Raw genomic sequence first — 22,130 nt, 5'->3', positions numbered from 1 at the left:
TCACCAAACGACTTGACATTCTTCAAATATGCTCCTGTCACATCATGTGATGTGGAACGAAGTTTTTCCAAATACAAAACTATCCTTAGTGATAATCGGCGATCTTTCAAATTTGAAAATTTGAAAATGCATGTAGTTATAAATTGCAATTGTAACAGTGAAAATTGAGACGTGAATAACTCAGTGAAAATTGAGACGTGAATAGCTTGTGTTCTTTTAAATGGTGTTTTTAGATAACAGAGTTAAGTTAGTGTTCATACCATGTGCACCAGTGTTTGTCTAAAATATGAACGCAAATATCATAATTAAAAAGAAAACAATGAATGGTTTAATCCAGTACGAAATGTCGAAATTCCATCAGTTTTATTTCCTTCAGAGACATAATAGGGCTAATTTGGTAAGTAGGACCTACTATCACGTTACAATATATTCATCATCTTTATTCTTAAAATCTAGTAAAAGTTTTAATTAAAATTGTGAAATTTTATGTCCCATTTAATATTTAAGGTCATATTTTACACTTTTTAGGTCATACTTGACATAATTTTGGGTCATAAGTGCATGCATATATTTATAGTTTTTAGGTCATAAAAATCCGGGCCCTAGATATAGAAATAGTCAACATGAGTAAACATCACATACTGCATCACAATTGTGTAATGTCATATCAGTCAAAAATATTAACAATATACAACATGAACAAAAACTGTCATCTATAACAATAAAGCGCTATCAACTACCACCCGTAACACATCCATTACTTTAATTGCTGTCACAGTTAAAATATTCGTCCAATGAATAAAATGAATTTAAAAATAGGAATCTTTTAACAGCAGACTAAATTTTCTAATCTCATGAACTTGGTCTTTTATATTAAGTGGAAGCTTATTTAAAAATTTTAATTCCAAAATATGTTCCCTTTTGAAAGACAGTTAAGTTACACGAGGGATAATGGAGGTTATTACTATGTCTTGTGTTGATTGTATGAATCTCAGAATTAGATAAAAATAGGTTTTTGTTTTTGATCACAAACAACAAAATGGAAAAATGTACTGTGAGTAAAGGGGCAGAATCTTTAATCTCTTAAACAACTCCCTACAAGAATCTCTACTTCTAGAATTGGTGATGACTCATTACCCTCTTCTGTAGTCTAAAGATATGGATGCCGAGGGGTGAATTACCCCAGAAAATCAGGCCATATGTCATAATACAATGAAAATATGAAAAATATACTGATCTCATTGATTCTAATAACATATATGGTTTAATAGCCCTAACTGCATAGAAAGCGGAACTCAGTTTGGACATGGGCCAGTCATTGCTGTTCATTGCAAACTAAGAAAATTTGTCTTTCAGATATTCCCTCATTTTATTCCTGAAATGCCTGCTGGTTCTGTGTCTTATATTGCTCAGATTATTCCTATTTATTTCACTTGGATCCTGTAACCACTGCAATTTGGCTAGTTTTCTTTGGTCTAGAAAATGGTGTAACAGGATGCTAAAATACAGTATTATATTACAAGATGTTCTGGAAAGAATTATTTGCTGACTTTCTTTCGTATGTGACATGGACAGCGCTGAAAACAATGTCTCCAACAATTCTTCACAGTTGCGGGGACGTATTTACCAAGCTGATACCTAGCAGCGATGCAGGGACACACAAACCCACAGACACATGCATTCAACATTTCTTCTATTTTTGTGTGTATTCACTGCCACAGGGGTGTGTTTACCAAGCGATTGTCTGGCAACGAAAGAAGGGATACACTTTACTGAGTGTTTGCCTATCAATGATAGGGATACATGTACAAACACTCAGGCCAATGGGAAAGATTTATGAAGTATGCTGAAATGGACTCAGTTGCCATGATATACATACCAAGTTTCATAAATATTATTTCAAGCATTCAAAAGTTAATAGGGGTGGGGGATTCACAGACACACAGACAGCATGGAGATTGCAAAAGCCTAATTTAAGAAAGTATTAAGACCTACTGTGATAGAATTTAAAAATTTTAAACAATAATTACGTAAAACAGATTACCTGTCTTTTCATGTAATCTGGTGAAGGAGTTGGAGTGTGTTCAGTGACAGTGATGATAGGGTTTGGGATAGAGTAGTGTTGATTCCCAACCACTGAACGATTCTGTTTTGACTTCTCAGACTGCACCTCTCCTATGTACCTGATCATAAAATACAAATATAAATAAGCATCATGAAACCAATTAAATAGTATGAAAATAACAGAATATCATAGCAACAAATTACACTATAAAATTCTATGAACGATAATTAATTGAAGATGCAATACTGCAGTGTACATAACATAAAGGGACAGAAAAGTGAACTGTCATGTTTATATTCAGGCAACTCATTTTGGGGATGATTTGAAGCTCATTCTATTTTTATTTCACAGTTGTGTTTTTATAAGAAAAACAGAGTAAACCAAAATTAGTCTGACAACACTTCCATTGTTAATGCACAAAAACAGACCTTAAGTTTTCATTGGACTGAATTCTGGTTTCACCAACAAGCATCATGAGAATGAAATGGCAATGAAGGTATGTTTCAGATATTTATCTTTTGGCATGGATAGCGCAACGGGAAGTAGGGGGTCACATGAACTCTGTGGTCTCGCGAGTGACGTCACATACCCCCTTTCCTTCCAACAGTGTGCAATGCTCAGTAAACACCCCCTCCCCCGCCTGTGATGTAACAGAGGAGCAACTGTGTCAAGCAACCATTGCTGTGGTGACGTAACAAGGGATACCGCGGTTACTACACAGCAGTAAACAACTATCGACAGTGTTGCTAGGAAATCTGTAAACACGCATCACGCAACAGTGGTACCAATCATATAACTGTTTTCTGTGTTGTCCGGCCGAGGCCAAATAAGAAGCAGCGAACACCATTCAGTAGTGAGTATTGAGCCAGTTACTAGAGAGAGAGTAACAAGTCAGTTTCAGTCTAGCAGCCGCTGGAGACAGTTGAATGGATTCGCCGAGATGTAGTTGAACAGCAATTGAGATAGTGAATTGTATAAGATTAAGATTGTATAACTGTGAATTGTATAAGAGTGGAGCGAATGTGCAATAAATTCTCTAGATCCAGAACGGCATAAAGTTATTTGTCGCGTGATCTACCCAAGACACGACAATATATAAATTTCAAATTTATATAGCAGAAAAAGCATTTCTTGTGCTTCACATTTACTCTCCTTACAATAAAGAGTACCAATGTTGGTCTTCTGGCTTGGATGCTGCCATGCAACATCTACTAATTCCTATCATACAAAATATTCTGATACGAATATCATATACTGCATTTCTGATTTCATGCAACAAATGGATTTTGAAGCGAAGCTACTTTTATACTGTATAGATTTCTGGTCCGGTATGTTGCAGTTGGTATAGCAACTGACTACAGGCTGGATGACCCAGGTGTCGGAGTTCGAGTCCCAGTAGGGTCAAGAATTTTCTCCACAGCGTCCAGACTGGCTCTGGGGTCCATCCAGATTATGAAATGGGTATCAGGGGCCCTTTCCCCTGGGGTAAAGCGGTCGGGACGTGAAGCTGACCATTCGCCTCCCACTAGGGGCGAGGTCAAGAAAACGTGGATCTATACCTCCACTTTCCCATACATTTTCATGCCATAGTGCTTAATTTGTTAATCACAGGGATAAATTTGCCTTTCGTAGCTTCTAGACTCATAGATTTATTAATGTTGTTGTTGTTGTTGTTGTTGTTACTGCTGTTGCTGTTATTTTGATATACTAGTATTTCTGTGAAGAACTTCCTACTTAAGTACACATTCCATTTACATTAAATTTGTCATATATAACCTCAAAGATTCATGCCATTGCAATTTTTTTAATTGTTTACACACAAACACTATTTCAAACACAATGTCTATTTGTCTTTATGTATGATTGATTGCCATACAGAATTTCACAGGCCTAGTTAGGTTAGTTCATTACAGCCAACAAAGTGAAAGCTAAGACTATTCTGACACTGCCGCCATGCAGTTACAATACATTTTACAAAAGAATTACTTAACGAATTTACATATTTTCAGAGACTTATATCATACACCATAGCAGGGAACTAGGCACTATGCTCACTGCCGCCTGGCACATATGCCATGTTGTCATTAGTGACTGCAGGTAACTAAAAGAATGGTGAGAGGGTGGCTGCCAATGGCAAAACTTATATACCAGATTTCCTGAAAATGATTCAACTAATTCAAAGTTGAAAAAAGGAGACACACAGATATCAAAAACCCATTCTCTGGTTGGCATCGAACAAAATTCCAAAGGCTTATTAAAATCAAAAATATTTTATTTTGACTGATATAAAAATAACTACTGCCCCCCCCCCGGGGTTTTGGCGCTTTGAAATAAAAGTTTATATGCACTGAGAAGATTGTTGCTAATCTGATTCAGTCTCACTGTAAGAGTACTAGTGTCATTCTGGCCATATCAAAATTTGAATCATAAGTACCACATAAGATTATTCTGTAAAACGATTTGTATAAAATACACAACACAGTAGTGAAACAACATTACATCACAACTATATTTATAGCTGATAAAATACGAAGTGATAAAAAAAGTATATATATATATATATTTTCCAATGACTGGGATTTCAATTTTGCTTACAAATAACTGATCTCACTTCTGTCAACATGCCATGCAAACAGTAAACTATACATAAATTCTGATCACATTGGCTTATTTTGTAACTGTAACACTGACAGCAGGTGGTACGAGGTGGTATCAGAAAGTTCCTGGACTGTGATTGTTGCAACTGTCTCAGTGTAAGAAGATGAGAGGGGAGGCCAAGGTCACACTTCCACAAGCCTATTGCATCAGTCTTCCAAGTGACACCGCGCTGTGAACATGCACTGTTTTCGCGCGAATGCTTTTCAACTTCGTCCTTCATTTTGTCTGGCAAAATTGAGCAATGTGTCTGCATCAAGTTTTGCATCAAGAACACTCTTTAAGCCAGACAGAGGTTTTTGAATGGCGTTCACATTTCAAGGGGCAGTCATGTGTCAGCTGAAGATGATGAACGTTCAGGGAGACCAAGTACCAGCAAAAAAAAAAAAAAAAATCTGTGGCCTTTAGTCCATAAGCGAACTATACCGACCAAGCGACTGCCGCTTGTCAGCAAAGTTAGTATCAACTTTAAACAACTGCAAAAAGACAGAAAATGTTGAAAAATGTGAGAACTCATCCACGAAGATTGTCACCGAACAATCCATGAGCTCGCAGACACCAGTAAGATCAGTTATAGAGTTTGTCATGAGATCTTAACGGAAAATTTGAACATGCACTGCATTGCTCCTTCATCATGACAACACGCCAGCCCACATGTCCTTGAAAACCACAGAGTTTGTGACTAATAACAACATGGTTATTGTTCCCCATCCTCCCTACTCGTAAGACTTAGCCCTCTGTGATTTCGCTTTGCTCCCCAAAATGAAAATGAAACTGAAGGGACGACATTTTGAAACAGTGTCTGACATCCAAAGGGAACAGAAGCGGGACTCGACATCATTAAGGAAAATGACTTCTATGGTGCTCTTGAAGCGCGAAAAAAATTATAGGATCACCATATACGTTCTGGAGGAGACTATTTTGAAGTAGATGGCAACCAAATTTCAGTAAGTTAAGCCAGCACTTATCTTTTTACCTAGTCCAGGAACTTCCTGATACACCTCATATTAAACCTCTTATACTAGATGTTCTTATTAAGTTCCAAGTTTAAAAACCACAAAATTTCTGCTGAGATGGGTAAGAATTTATGTTTGCATTCTGGCAATACGTTGAATAAAATGAGTCAGCAGAGTGTTACATTTCTACCCAAATTTTATGTCACATTAAAAACAATTTTTGTTGTAAATAATGGTACATGATCAATTCTGTGTATGTTTAACTGCCTATATTTCAAAAGATGAAAAGCATGGGTGATGAGTACCAGGCAAATACTTACTACTAGAAGGAAATTAATTTCTGAAACATGCAAACGATACACCACTACTGACACAAGAATAAAAACATCTTAAGCTTGAAAAGAGGAAGTGCAAAAGAAAACTTATCATGATCACATTAACATATAAGTATATGCAAATTTTCTGTCATTAGGTCCATAAGCATCAGACAGACATGTTGAAATATCAGTTAGAGAAATGACTCCAGGGAATGAAAAGTACTGTCTAAATTATCATCCTGTTTCTGTAGTACGTTTACATCATCAAATATAAATTATCACCATTACACATGGTTTCTAAAAACAGCAGTGATTGTAACATGAATTATTTTTATGTGTGTTAAGCATGTTGTACATTATATTAAAACAACCACTGTTTACATATTACCAGCCCTCCTTCTCATTTTTGAGGTTCCAGGTTCGATCTTTGCCAGAAGACGAACTATCTTGAGTGAGGCCATAAGATTTTCATTGTGTCCTGTACATAAACCCCGAAAATGTACTTTACAGTACATTTCAATATGTCACAACTGTCACCTACCGTGCTGTTTTCAAGTCATCATGTATAATAATCATTTTGTCGTTTCACTCTTGACACTATGCGGTTGGTACAGCATCATTACTTAAACCAAGAGAAAAATATACATACCCATTCCTAAATTAAAAACAGTCTGGTTAACAAAATATGACTTTAATACTATTGGCTTATTCCTACTCAAGTTCTTTCATTGTGAAACTTCTTGTGTCAAGGAAATCTCATCTGTACACTGTGCTCGAAGTTCGCAGTTCATGAGTAGAGATATAATTGATACATTCCACATTGTCAGCATCATCTCCCCAAACAGAATGCTTCCTTACATTAACAGCCACACAAGGATCACAAAAGTTATCTTCTTTATGTAAATTAATTCAAATATATTGAAAAATATTAACCACATCCCTAAAATAAAGTTATAAAATTTCTGCGAAGTACAAAGAAACCGAGCATGCAAAGAGGACAAAGCATGATGGACATAAATGAAAAATGTGAAGGTCTGCACCATCCACAGCATAGACAATTCTTAATAATAATAATAATAATATTGTAATACCAAGAACATAAAGACAGATTTAAAAAATACTGTATTTTATATCTTACATCACTATAATTTTTTTAAATTAATTCACACCATTTACACAACATCAGTGATGATTAAGAGACTGTAAATTTAAAAATGAATTTACAGTTCCTATATTGTCGCGTTTTTATTCATTTCCGCTGAATCATGCTTACAGCGCCATTGCCTAACAAGGGCCGACTTTTCTTCCACTTTTCCAGATTTAAACCGTCACATCACACTGATCCTTCCTTAAGGCTGCACTTCCAGAGCAGCGTACAGGTGTATCGCCATTCAGTCTTCTCCAAGGGGACGTATCCATGACATCTGTGATCGCCTTCATTAAAGGCACCTCCACGACGCTTCTACTTCCGGGCTCAATGGCATCCAGACTTCATTCCTTGTGGGTGGGCTCTCACACTGCTTTTCCCCAACTACTCCCTCCTTGGTGCTGCTCGGCTCCAGGGCCATGGTCCTTCTGTGGGCGTGCCTCCCTCAATGCGCTTCTGTGACCAGCAATTTCCAGTCATCATTACATGCACTTCCCTTGAGAGCTGGACTGGCGTTCTTCACTCAACTTGATGGGATACCCTGGAACACGTCCTTGCTAGGCTATTCACTTTTTCAAGAGTCCTTCCGACTGCACTGTGGTATGTCTATCACACTGAGCCACTGCTACTCCGCTGTTACCCTTCATACAGGGAGTTGAACGTGGTCACGCCCTGATGAGCCGCAATGGCACTGCCTCAACGTCCAGTTGTCCACAGCACCTCAAATCCATGGATGCATCATGGGAATGCATGGCATTGAGCCCCACAGTGAACTCACCAGTGATATTGACAAATAACACCAAAGTTGTTAGTGGACTCCACACCAGAGTCAATTTATGAAAGCTTCCATCAAGATGGAAAGTGTCTTCCCTGATGCCATCTGCAAAAGGTAAATTAACAACTTCATAATGTTACTTCAATCTTCTGAATGAAAATGAAAACTGCACTTCTCCAAGGCTGTGCATGTAAAGACATCAGGTTGAGCCCAGCAGATGGGACTATGGGTGCCAGAATATTTGCTGAACCCTGAGTACAGAATACCTGCACAATCAACTTCATCAGCCCTCATGTTTTGTTTCTCTCACTTCATGTATGTTTTCTCCTTCTCCTACTGGTCTGAGGTGCTATCATTTCACTTGCATTCTTTTACAGATCCTTGAGGAACATTTGAAGCCTCATTAGCTCTTGCTCCTTGGCTTCCCCGAAATTTCTGTGGCTACCAGACATTCCAAATCCACCATCACTGTCCATCACGTGGGTTCCAATCCAACGATGCACAAGTTGTCACGTGTTAGTGATTATGTATGACTGATAATTGGATTTACTGAACATTTATAATTCGTAACTACAAATAACTATGACAGCCTCACTGACTTACACACTATAGATCACTACAACTACATCACACATTAAGTCTTCAGTCTGTTCACTAGTCGTGACTAGATAGTCACTGCTGACAGTGCTACTCGAGACTGACTCGGTTGCTGTCCAGTCCAGTCCAATCCAGTTCAGTAAATTGCTGCTAGTCCTCGCCAGCACAGTCATTCTTGGTTTTGGGCCCCACTGGACCACATGGCCTAATTTATGTTAGTTCCAAAACCAAAATGGGGTCTCTTCGTCATGAGGAAGTGTTTCCCTTTCTGAGTAGATGCCATATTTGTTGCACCGTAATTTTGCATGTGTGTACCTGCACTGATGCAGTATCCAGGTAAAGGTATTTGTACTATATGGACACCATACTCTGTCACTTTACTGCCATGAATAATACTTATACAGGATATTGTCACGTGTTGGGTGTATAACGTGACAAATAATTTTCACGCCATATTTGATATAGCGAATTTATTGCACAGTCGTTCTTACAATCTCACAATTACTACTGCCATCTGCAGTATCACAATTTATCACATCAAATCTTCTAACCACGTGTTCGGTTCTTCTTCCCGCGACTGCTGCTATATTTCAACTGTCTTCGGGGGACTGCTTCATTTTAACTGTCTTCAGTGGCAGCTACATTCTAACTGTCTTCGGTGGCTGCTACATTTTAACTGTCTCCTTAGGCAGTGTGGTTCTCTTATAAACCCTCAGCCAGAGAACGGGAAAACGCCTCGCTTCCTTGTTGCTAGTCGCCGTGTTTACAGGTGTTGGTGGGCAACGCTGCTGAGAGTTGTTTATTGCTGCATAGCAACCACGTTCTCCCCAACTACGTCACCGCGGGGGAGGGGGGCAGCGTGTTGACTGGCCAGTCACCATAGTAGCGGCAGCGCTGTTATGCCACCGCTGGCAGGGGAGGGGGCATCCTGCATAGCGCAAATACGTCACACGGCTCCCTCCTTAAGGCTGTTCATCCCAAATACCCTAACGGTACATCCCCGTTCCTTTTATTTGCAGGCTGTTCTTGCAACGTCTTCTTCTTTCTTGTCCGGCTACTCCTCTTGCCGCGACTATTCTCTATCCATTACATCCGCTCCCCTCTTAAGACAAGCTCATCTCGAGTGGTTTCCTGCTAACGTGCGAGAAGATCCAGTTGTATCACATTCATCCTTGACCTTCTCTCTTGCTCATTCACTCTCTCTGCGGAGGCCGGTGCTTCTAGTTTACCGGCTCCTCCTCTATACACTGCTTCTTTTTCATTTTGGAGGGGGTCAACTCCTCCACAAGGTCCAATCCTTGATCATGTCTTTCTTCAGAATTTCCTCATGTCGACGTAAGAGCACTTGAAGTGTGTTCTGCACTTGCTGACATCGTCGTTCCTCCTGGTTTTCCCGCCACTTGGTGGTATGAGACGGTGGCACAACAGTGCCCACTGCTGGTTTCTCTATGCTGCTACGGGCACCTCGCAATGTTTGAGACTCGTTATAAGGCTGCTTGCAGAGACTGTATGGACAATTGTCGATGGGCAATTCCTTTTTCTGGCATCTGAAGGTTTCCTGGGTAGTTCCCTTCTTGAAGGCATCTCCCCTGTGTCGTGCCACTGCTGCACGGTGGGACACCTTCTGGTCACTTTGTGTTTTCTGTGCCACTTTTGCACGGCTGCTCGTTCCTCTGCAGACAATAGCTAATTTCTTCTGGGGTCCACAATTTTCCCGTGTCGAGTTCTTCATATTTCACCGGTTTCGGTCCCTATGCCTTTTCTTCCTTTTGAACTATATACAAGTCCCCTGTCAGTGCATGCTTTGCAAAGCAGATCATGCTTACATATCTTATGCTAAAATGGCAACTTAGCCACTTAAACGGTTGTAAGCTTGACCATCTCCAAGTTTAAGTCTGTTATGTTTTTGCTCGAATGCTCCAAGTCAAAGTCACCTTATGACTTGTGGCTTACCGTCAATCTGTTCGTCTTGACATCAAGCCCTTTGAGACCCACGACAAGAGATTTTTTCAACTGAACTCTTGCTGCAATAGTCCTTATGCAACGTCCTCTCTGACGAGATGTTAAAATCACAGTGCTTCAATCAGTTATTCTTGGTGCCAAGCCCCTTCGGACTCAAGCCCAAAGATTTTTTCTTCAACTGAACGCTTGAGGTCATAGTCCTTATGTAACATCCCCTCTGAGGAGAGTATGGATCTGTCACTTACAATTGCTAAGTCTTATGTTACGACCAACAGTCAGTCGGCCAGTCTGTCTTGGAATAAAGCACCCTGAGTCTGAGTCTTTTGTTACGACCTACGGTCAGTCGGCCACTCTGTCTTGGAATAAAGCACCAATCTTGGGCTTACAACCAGATTCTATTACTGTCAGACAGTTGTGTGTTTTTCAATGTGGGATGCTCTTTCTGATGAGAGGACAGGTCTGCTGTTTAAAACTGCTGCTGGCCCTCGACAGCACAGTTATTCTCAAGGCCGATTCCCATGAGACTTGTGACCATATTTTACACTCTCAGATTCAGGACTTCCCTTTTCGTCACCTCCCACGATTCGCATGGCTACAGTGGAGGTATTCGACCGCAACTCCATATGGGAGGAATCTCTGACAAGTTTGAGTCTGAATCTTATGTTATGACCTAAGGTAAGTCAGCCAGTCTATCTTGGAACAAAGCACCTATCCGGGGCTTAGGGCCAGATTTTTATTACTGTCAGACAGTTGCGGGTTTGTTGATGCGGGGTGCTCTCTCTGAAGAGAGGTCGGGTCTGTCGTTTACAATTGCTGCTGGCACTCACCAATGCAGTCATTCTCGGGCCCGAGTCCCATGGGTCTTGCGACCATATTTTACTGTCTCAGATTCGAGACCTCCCTTTTCATCATGTCCTACAACTTCCAGGGCTATGGAGGAAGTTTTCAATGCCGCCTCCACATGGGAGACCTCGCCTCTCTGATGAGAGGGGCTTTCTGAATATGCTTCGACTGCATAGAAAACACCACGTCCAACAGTTCCTATATTCTTGCGTGTTCATTTGTTGCCATCGAAATGAGCTTACTGCACCGTTGCCTAACAACGACTGCCTCTCCTACCTCCACTATTCGGGCTTTCTAGCCACCGTGTCACAGTATGTTGTACCCTTCTATATGAAAGTATATCTTCTGTTTGGTTCAACAAATATATATAAAGATGAAACAACATTAAGGTGGAGAGTTATTGACATGTGGTACATATTACACCTTAGGCAGTAAATTTCCAGTCAAAGCATAGTAGAGAAGAGTGATGTACAAGTTAAGAATGATCTTCTTATAAATATTTAACTGTGTTCTTCTGCATGCATTTTCTTCAGCACAAAGGTACAAATCACTCCCACTTCTGATACAAATTTAAGAAAAAAATTGTCATTCAGCAGTTACTGACTACAGTATAAATGTATATCATAAAAAGTTTGGAGTCCATCTTAAAGATGAGTGCTGTTTCCATTCAATAAATCGGTATTTTTCTCTTATATAATACCTGAATCTCAGTTCATTACAGATGTGAAATTGGAGGCATAAAAATGTACATTTTTCTACAGTACAAGCATTATCCCCATTTCCACTTGCTCTTTGATGTTTACATTCACATAATCTAATAGGTTAGAAACATATGAAGTACAGTTTTGAGTGAAATAGAATGAATACTATAAAGAAACACAATTTTTAATGACAGACATTAATCTACTATCATGCTATTTATAGAACTCAGTTCCCTATTTAGAAATTAACTAGATATTTTAATTTCATATCCTGTTTACTGAAATCATCTGAATGTTATATTGGCTGAAATATATGTAAGTGAATGTAGGTTTCTTAGGCAACTTCCAACTACATCTCTTGTTCATTCTATATTTTATATACCACCTGTTATCTACATCGGTCTCAGAGTTTTGTTTTTATATACAGTGTGCTGAAAAAAAAATTAGGTACAGCAAATATTTATCAGCCTTCTGGCACCTGCTCAGCATATGAAAACCAACTAAAAGGATGACTGCAAGAGATGCAAAATATAAATGCATACCATTAGGCAGGATATGATTTCATATGTTTTATACTATATGTTATGCCACAGAGAAGAATGACCATGACTTTTAATGAACAAATAAGATTAACACATGATTTGAAACAACAGTGAAATGTAAATAATGCTTCGTATGACCATAAAAGGTTTGCTGTATTTAAGATTCTGAAGAGAACTACACTTACCCACCACCACCACCACAACCATCACCACCACCAACACCACCACCACCACCACCACCAGTCAATTCATCTAGCAAACAGCTGATAGAGTCGATTGAGGCAAGAGAGAGAAAGACAAATAAGACACAGTACGTATAGCGAACAATAGATGAGGTTTGAGTAAGTTGTCACATCAAGTGAAGTTTCACAAAGGTAGACAGATATAAAAACACACTATGTAGCAACATTTAGAGGTTTACATACACTCATTTGGAAGAAAGACTAAGTATACCTTAAGAGGAAAATATGTGGGTTAGAAAAGGAGTACACACCAAAGTAAATCTAATTTTTGGTATAATTTTATAAAATTGTAATCCTGCATATTCTACAGCTATGCCACTAGTACTCATGCAGTGAAAGAATAGTAAAGAACAACTATACAGCTTTCATCTCATGTAGTGAACTGAATGGAATGATATTAATGAGGTGATTAAATATTATTTAACTAATAATCAAACACTAAGCAGTTACATATTTGTGACTGTGTGAAAATAATTCAAACCTCTGTTCCTAATTTCACAAATTGTAAGAGATATGATAATGAAATATGACTTACAAAAAAGAAATGTAAATAAGAAATATGTGCAGAAGTTCTTTATGTTCTAATATATAAAAATTAAAGGTAAAATTTAACGTTATCCTTGGGCTTAATTAATTAAGCATCACGCCATAAAGAGGTATGAGGGAATGGAGGTATATCCCCACCATTCTTAACCTTGGCACTACATACAGGTGAGAGATCAGCCACACGCCCCTGCCACTTGACTCCTGGAGAAACAGCCCCTGGTACCCTATAGCTGGTCTGGACATTATGGAGAAGAGAAATCTCTCTTGCCCCTACTAGGAATCGAACCCCAACTCCTCGGTGGTCCAGCCCATAGCCTAGTTACTATACTGACTGAAATATCCCGGTTCTCAAAATTAAAAATTATACACTTGCAAACGTTATGGTATATTGTAATCTGTATTTACAGCATGAATATTTGTACTACTCTGCTCAATTGTAAATTCTGTATTTTGGTAATTATAGCACATAAAATCCATTCTCAGTTTCTCTTAGGTTTCCAGTGCTCCTTTTCAAAATTTTCTGTGCAGTTACACTGACTATCACATGAACTGTACATTCTACATGATTTCTATGCAACATGATTCCCATCACTCTGAGGAGTCATTTATAAGCAAGACCACCACTCAGGATTATTGGGTTCTTTGACTTTGTATATCATCCGGTATTCTAAAAGAATAAATGAACATAGCATTTTGGAAATTGCAACTGTTTCCATCCTCAGGTGAGGGGTGGGAGAAACATATTCTGTTTGGTTCATTTGACAGAAATAACCTCAATCACAAACCACTGTCATATAGTATTTCACTTTAATGTGTATTAATATTTTAATATGAATGTACACCAATTGATCGAAATCTCATTTTATAAATAAACCTAAACTTTTCTATACAAATATTTTATAAATACTTACATAAGTTATTTAAATTATTTCATATTTACTTCAAGTGTACTGAATCACTTTATGAACACCACACACACAAGTGCAAGCAATCTTATATTGTTCCAAGTGAGGTCCTCAATCCAGTGAATGTCAAAATCACAGTCTTCTTAGATGTGAAAACATGTAGTTTTGGGAGGTAGGTAATGAAATTTTGAGAAACCTGCTGCCTCCTTCTTCATGGTAGAGGTTAGAGACAGCAGATTTCTCCAAACACCAGTATCTATATACAGGAAACTATACGCTGTGACATCCCAGAAGACTGTGAACTTAGGTTGTTCCATCTTTCTAAAAATGGAAGGTCTTGCTCCTTCACTTGCATGATATTACAAAAGAAAAAGAAACATGCATCCATTTCAAATTTACACTTTCTATTTTGAGTTCTTTACAGGTATAATTTCATTCACAGAAGGGCAACAGTGAACCTGAAACAAACAGATTTATGCTTAAGCATTAAGATATTCAGAGGGCAAAAAAGTACATTTCCAAGCATCTTTTGACCGCAGTACTAGACAGAGCTGAATACTGTAAGCCACCTTCCTGGCACGTTGGGTGAACTTGAGAGACATTTTGGATTTAGAAGTGATGAGACTAATTCCATACAGACCTTCCAGAAACAAAATAAAATATGAAAATTTAGTCCAGTTGGGGGTAAAAAACATATTATCAATCACTCTACACAATGAATTTTAAATTATAATTGCAGAGCTGTGACAAAAACTGTTGCAAGCCAGGACCAGTAGTCCATTTTACATATAACCATAATAAGGTACAATAGAAAGAGAAACTTGTCTCAGTGCCTAAGCATCACTCCATTAGGAGCTTCTGGGGTGTCAAGGTAAAGCTCCAAGTACACATAGCTTCAGCAGTTGTCAGTTGCAGGCTCCAGCTACTACTGACCACCCTTTGGATACAACACAAGATGGGCCTCAGACCTAATCTGAATGTGGTAGCATTGGGAAACAATCCTTCCAATAAATGTATCATCTGAGCTATCCCACCTCAATGTCAGAGAGGTCATTAATTGTGTAAAGTCACCAAAGTCCAAAGTACATGTGAGCAAAACTAATTGTTAATAATTTATTTATTTAATGTCTAAAATTTTGTTTGTTCACCATCATCAACTCAGTTCAGGCACTGCTGTTCTGCTCCACCCCACTGGAATTATCAAACGCTCTTTCTGAGACACCATCTTTTGGGGTAAGGGGACTGTATGCCACAATGAAGCAGAGAGCTATCCTGGTGGCAGTACAATGAAACCAGCCCTTAAGCACAAGAATCAGTTCTTTTCTAGGACACCATGGCGTTCATTTAAGTTGAATAGCTTTCTTTACTCCAGTCAACCACAATCAAACATTTATCACTTAAAATATATGTTAATGACATCAAGATCAATGATTCACTAAAAACAAATGTTTTTTTAACAGAGATGCAAGAAGATGCATCCAGTTTGCACCCAGCCTAAGCAATAAGAGACAACAGTATAACATATGGTAAATCATGGTACTCCTCTGAAGTGGCTTGAAAACTCATATTTTTAAATCCGTGATTTCTAATTTGCCATCAATAATGAGACATATTTCAATTCTTGACAAATGACGTCTTTCATACTGACTGGTCAATGTGCGTACAGGAGTGAGGACGAGTGAGATTCACTCCCAGAAGTAAGAAGGAGACAAAGAGCCTTCCTTAGCTCAGGTGAAACTTAAGACTAATAAAAACACGAAAAAGTGAATGGATCATGGGAAGAGAACAGCAGTGTCCCCACACAGAATATGAGCTGAAGAGGAACCATATGAAGGCTCTACACAGAAGACATGAAAGGAAAGAGAAAAAATGGGGTGTAAAGTCTTCATTTCCATAGGGAAAGAAGCCTGGACACAAATCTACAGGGATGTTTTGCTACAATTACTACTGGCTGCAAATAACCCTTATAATACAGGTGAAAGCTGAGTGGCCTGGCAAAGGAGTGTCTTACAATGAGCAGAAGTGACTTGAGAACTAATGTGAAGGCGAACTTCAAGGGAAAGAAACCCCCATCCTGCAAGCTTGGAAGAAGAAAAGTACAAACCCCAACACCAGAATAACCCTCTACAGCATTGGGAGTGCTACCAAGGGACACGTTACAAACCAAACAAAAGGAATAAATGAATGGATAAGTATTATTAGTTGTCAATGCAAATTAAAAATTATTATACTAGTACATGGTACTGTAGATACTGTATCTTGTAAGGAATGAACGACACCACTAAAAACCCTTGAGACATATATTAACTAAGAGGATATTATTTTTTATCTTCTGCAACATGCATAAATCTAATTCCCCCTCATACTCTGCATAAATAAATAAGAAATTTCTGAAGCTTTATGGTAACCACACAAATTAATGAAACTGTTGGGCAGAAAAGAATATCAAAAAGGTTTACATGGTAATAACTACAGTCAGTTAATCAATTTTATCAGAAAGTATTATATCATGCTATATAAAAGTAGTAACTCCTGGAGTTGCTAACTGCAATATCTCATATATCATCTTATCTTTATGAACATAATTCTGAAGCAGAAATTCATACTGAATTTTGCCACAATCGTTTTTCACGTGCTGGTAAAACTAACCCCAGAGAGACACAACCCCATAAAATATCAGTCTATCTTATGATATTTGCCAGCAACATAATTAATGTTACAAATAGAGTCCATGTTAAACTCTTAAGACACCCACTGCCTTCACACAATATTTTGCTTCACACTTACTCTTCATACAATCTGATAAGACAAATATCAACTTCATTAGTGCCAGAATGGTATTCTCAGTAAGCCCTAAAACCCAAAAATCTGTGAATAGTTTGCCGCCTTATAAAACCAACATGTCACTTGAGCCATTAAATAAAAATAGAATTATGCATTTCATACCCTGAAGAGGGAAGCAGCAGGTTCCTACAAACACCGGTAACCATCTTTCAGACCACATGTGTCACATCCTTGAGGTCCACGGCCTTAATATTCACTACAATGAGAATCCAAATCTCAGATGTTCTTCTAGTTTGACGCTACAACTCACATAGAGTTTTGGTCTTCTCAAGCACATTTTTCCACTTGGTCCTGTCCTGGACTGTTATCTTCCAATTTGGTATCATCATATTCTTAATGTCAGCTAATCATCATCCTACCATCCTATTTTCGATCTGCCCACAGGTCTTGTACAGGGTGGGGCGCAAAAACTTCCTTTTTTTGAAGGCGAATAAAAGAAAAATTATTGCTGATAGACAAAATTTATGTTTAGCTAATGAAAGAACATACTTTAAAGTTTTAAATCATGTAGTTTTAAACAAAATATCTTGAAGGTGGCGGCCACCGTTCTCTATGCACTGATGCAACCGTTTTCTGAAGTTCCCCTCTGCACGTTCCAACATGTGCACCGGAATTTGGACTACTTCCTGCCGAATAACATTCTTCAGCTGAAGCAGGTTTGTGGGGTGATGTTTAACAACCTCTGCCTTGAGGTATCCTCAAAAAAATCACAGGGCATTAGATCAGGTGAGTGTGCTGCCCACGGGATATCACCTTGAAGCGAGATGAGCCATCTGGGGAACTTTGTCCTCAAAACTGTCATCGAAGCTAGGGCGGTGTGGGCCATGGCACCATCCTGTTGGAATCAGATATTTCCTAGATGCATTTCTTCAAGAGCTGCTTCAAAAAAGTTTTTAATCATGTCCACATACCGCTGTGAATTGACAGTAACTGCATGATTGTCTTCTTCAAAAAAATAAGGGCCAATAACTCCAACTCTCAACAACGCACACCATACTGTCACATTATTACTGTGAAGTGGCCTCTCATGGAGCTCTCTGGGATTGTTACCACTCCAATAGTGCAAATTCTGCTTGTTAACATATCCGGATAGGTGAAAATGTGCCTCATCACTAAAGAAAACAAGTGCATGAGGGGGTACAGTTTCAAATAACGTTTCGCACGCCATTATTTGGTTCTGGAAATCACAAGGTGACAATTCTTGCACAACAACCATCTTATAGGGATGGAAATGATGATGTTCATGAAGAATTCGGTGCACTGAACGATTGGATATGTCTAGGGCGACTGCATGTTTGCGAGCGCTGCATCTTGGAGATCTCAAAATTGACTGTCAAACTGCCTCCACATTTTCTGGTGTCATAACGGTCCATTGTCGTCCTGATGATTTTTTTCACCACACTCCCAGTTGTCCTAAAGATCTCTACCCACAAAACAATCTATTTCCGGTCAGGAACCGGACCTCTGGGCTTAATTCCAAAGTGAGTACGGAATGCACGCTGCACCGCCACATAGGAATGGTTGTTCAAAAAATAGGCTTCGACAGCAAACACACGCTGCTCACTCATCCACCTCATGTTTCCTACTGAGGGGTATTAGACAGAAACTTCTGCGACTGCTGTGTTTACTGAACCTATCCCCACTTTTCTGTGACCTCCCCTCCCTTCACAATGGTCTTCACAAAAAGAAAGTTTCTGTGCCCCTTCCTGTACTTAATGGTTTCCATTAGTAAAGGCTTTTAACTGATCTGCTGGTTGGCATTCGCTCTACATGGTCAAGCCATGAGAGTCTTTGTGCACGTATAAAATTGATTATAAGTAAAAAAAAAAGTAAGTAAAGCTATCCCTGTACCAGACCATGAAGGCCCATAGGGTTGTGAGACGTTGAGGGTCCCACATTATCTAGACAATCGGCTCAAAGATGGCAGTAAGGTTGTCAGCCTTAGGCGCCGGCCACGCTTTACTCCCCAGGAAAATTATTTAATTAATTCCTGGTACTCATTTCTGTTAGAGGCTGAGTAAACATCAGGGCCTAGTGCGGCTGGAAGGATTAGGTCACCTGAAAAAATCCAATGACCTCATCGGGACTTGAACCCACGACCTTCCGGCTTGTAGCATAGCCTCTCAACCAACTACTGCGTACCCCATAAAATTGATTATAGTATTTTTATAGTTGATTAACTGATTTAATTCTTGATTTCTTTTCATTCAGCAGCTACCATTTTCTTTACTTGGGCTCAAAATTTGTCTTAGAATTTTCCTCTCAAAAACCAGTAATTTATTGGTTTCACTTTCTTTGAGTACCCAGGTTTCACAGGTATAAGTAACTACCGGTCTGACCACTGACCAGTATAGTTTCAATTTTGCTCATCTGGAAATTAATTTACTTTGGAACATACTTTTGTTTGAGTAATGTGCCTTATTTCCTAGTGCTATTCTCTCCTTAATCTCTTCTTCTATTGAATTATCCTCATTAACTATTACCCCAAAATATTTAAATGATCTGACTTGACCTATTTTTAAATTTCAAATCTCTAAATCACCAATTATAGATTGTTTTGTTCTGGTGCATTTCATGTACTTTGTTTTCTTTTCATTGATTACCAATCCATATTTTATGGATTCCTTCTTTAATTTATTGAAAGCATAAATCATGGCCTGTTTAGTTCTGGCAGTTATTAGAATATCATCTGCTTCTGCAGTACATTGCCTCAGTCTGGTGGAGATGTTTCCCCTTGTATCAAGCTTTCTTATTACATGTATGGTTATGCTAAAGAGAGTATCAGACAAAGGATCTCCTTGTTTTACACCTTAGTGTACCTCAAATTTGCTAGAGAACTCATTCACTCTCACTGTTGCTTTGGTATCTGCGAGAGTCAGTGCTATTAAGCTAATCAATTTATTGGGACATCATAATACTTTAAGCTCTCAAATACATTATGTAGTTCAATATTACACTCGTGATATTTTTCAAAAGCTTGTCTAATAATAAATATGTTATCTATAGTAGATCTATCTGGTCTGAAACCCATTTGCACATCAGTTTGTATTTTTTGCATTATTTTACATAACCAATTAATTAATAGAATTGCAAATATTTTATAGGCTATATTAAGAAGGGTTATTGGCCGATACTTTGAGCACTCTTATGGTCTTCTTTCTTATAAATTTGGCAGATAATCCCTTCTGTCCAATCTTTGGGTATTCTTCTTTATTCCATATTAAAAGAATTAGATTGTACAGTCTTTGCTTCAGTGTACTTCCTCCATGTTTAATTAGTTCTGAGGGAATGTTATCAGTCCCTGGAGCCTTTTTCAATTTTAAATTTGTTATTATGTTGTCTATTTCTACGTAAGTTGGGAAGGTAAAATATTTTCATCTACCTCTAAGGCTTCTTTTCCTTTATTACCTTCAAACTTCTTGTCTGTCTTCATTAAAGTTCTAAAATATTGCTCCCCTCTCTCTAATATTCTCTCTTGTACAGAGATTAATTTTCCATCTTCATCACCAACTTCTGTCCTGGGTCAAAATATTTCAAAGACCTCTCAAAATCAATATAGACTGATTCAATGCTGAAGTACAATACTTAAGGAGAAATTTGAGACTGTCACAATGGTGGCTGTGACGAATCCTGTCTTCTTGGATATAATACCTTGTAGTCCACTGAAATCTACAGACATTTTGGAGGAACATACCATCTCTATCTTCAGGGTCAAAGAATAAGTCAAGCAAGAAACTAGCATGAACCAGGTAGCCATAGGACCTCCTTTGAAACGTCAGATGAATTTCAACAGACAACATGGCATCATATCCTAGAAAAAAGAACTCTTAAAGAGACTGTTAGCGAAATCAATGTCAGATGAATTTCAACAGACAACATGGCATCATATCCTAGAAAAAAGAACTCTTTAAAGAGACTGTTAGCGAAATCAATGTCAGATGAATTTCAACAGACAACATGGCATCATATCCTAGAAAAAAGAACTCTTAAAGAGACTGTTAGGGAAATCAAATGGAACTGAAAATGTAAATAACATTTCTTCATTTCACCACTGTTAAGGAGTTATGATGTTTTTATGCTGACGTGTCTATGTATTAACTAGATTCTTGACTATTAAAAAATGGAACTACTGTGAAACATCGATTTCATAGTCCAGGATTTTAGGTTTTACTCAAATTGATACACATTTTGCATGGTCCCAGCCAAATCCCAATAACAATAATGCATTTTAACGCATTATACTGTCCTGCAACTTTCAGTTTTCCCTGAATTTGCACTTCATTTCTCTAGTCCTGGCTGACTAACTTCATGGACCTGAGCTCTTATTGAGAAGCCACCAGCTGTGCGGCGACTCATAACTTTCTTAATATTTTATGGAAATCAAAGGTTTATTACTGCGTTAACAAGAGCCCTCGACATGTCCCGATCCAGAGCTAGATCAATCCAGTCCATACCACCCAATCCTATTTCTTTATGATCCATTTTAATATTATCCACCCACCTATTTCTCACTCTTCCTAGTGGTCTCTTCTTCTGGATTTCCCACCAATATACTATATGCATGTCTCTTCCCCTTCATGCTACATGCCCTACCCATCTCTTTTGTCTTGACTTCATCATTCTAGTTGTACTTGGTGAAGGGTACAAGTTATGAAGCTCCTCATTATGCAGTTTTCTCCAACCTCCTGTCACTTTATCCTTCTTCAGTCCAAATATTCTCCTCAGCACCCTGTTATCTATGTTCCTCCCTTTATGTCAGAAACAAAGTTTCATACCCATATAAAACCATAGGCAAAATTAGTTCTGTATATTCTAACTTTTAACTCTTTAGACAGCAGATGAGAGGACAAAAGTTTCTAAACTGAATGGACGCAAGCATTAGCCAAATTCAGTCTGCTCTTAATTTCCTCATGATTGTAGGCGTGATGCTGTTGATATGGTGAAGAAACTGCTGTAACTTTGCTGATCCATGTGGCCATACCACGAATGTGTCATTGATATTCATTCATTCATCAGTAATCTGTCAAGACGAC

General features: G+C 38.4%; 1 protein-coding gene across 1 annotated transcript in view; it reads right to left on the bottom strand.

Annotated features, from left to right (window-relative positions):
• LOC111869153 (protein unc-80 homolog) overlaps positions 1-22,130 on the bottom strand; it is a gene marked incomplete in the record, with an annotated part of 381,072 nt that overhangs the window by 253,297 nt on the left and 105,645 nt on the right. Inside the window, 1 exon segment of the mRNA XM_033753297.1 lies at positions 2,045-2,183. Coding sequence (XP_033609188.1) covers positions 2,045-2,183 — 139 coding nt within the window.

The sequence above is a fragment of the Cryptotermes secundus genome, unplaced genomic scaffold (assembly GCF_002891405.2).
Source record: "Cryptotermes secundus unplaced genomic scaffold, Csec_1.0 scaffold821, whole genome shotgun sequence".
NCBI classification, from domain to species: domain Eukaryota; kingdom Metazoa; phylum Arthropoda; class Insecta; order Blattodea; family Kalotermitidae; genus Cryptotermes; species Cryptotermes secundus.
This window is presented reverse-complemented; position numbering and strand designations above follow the sequence as displayed.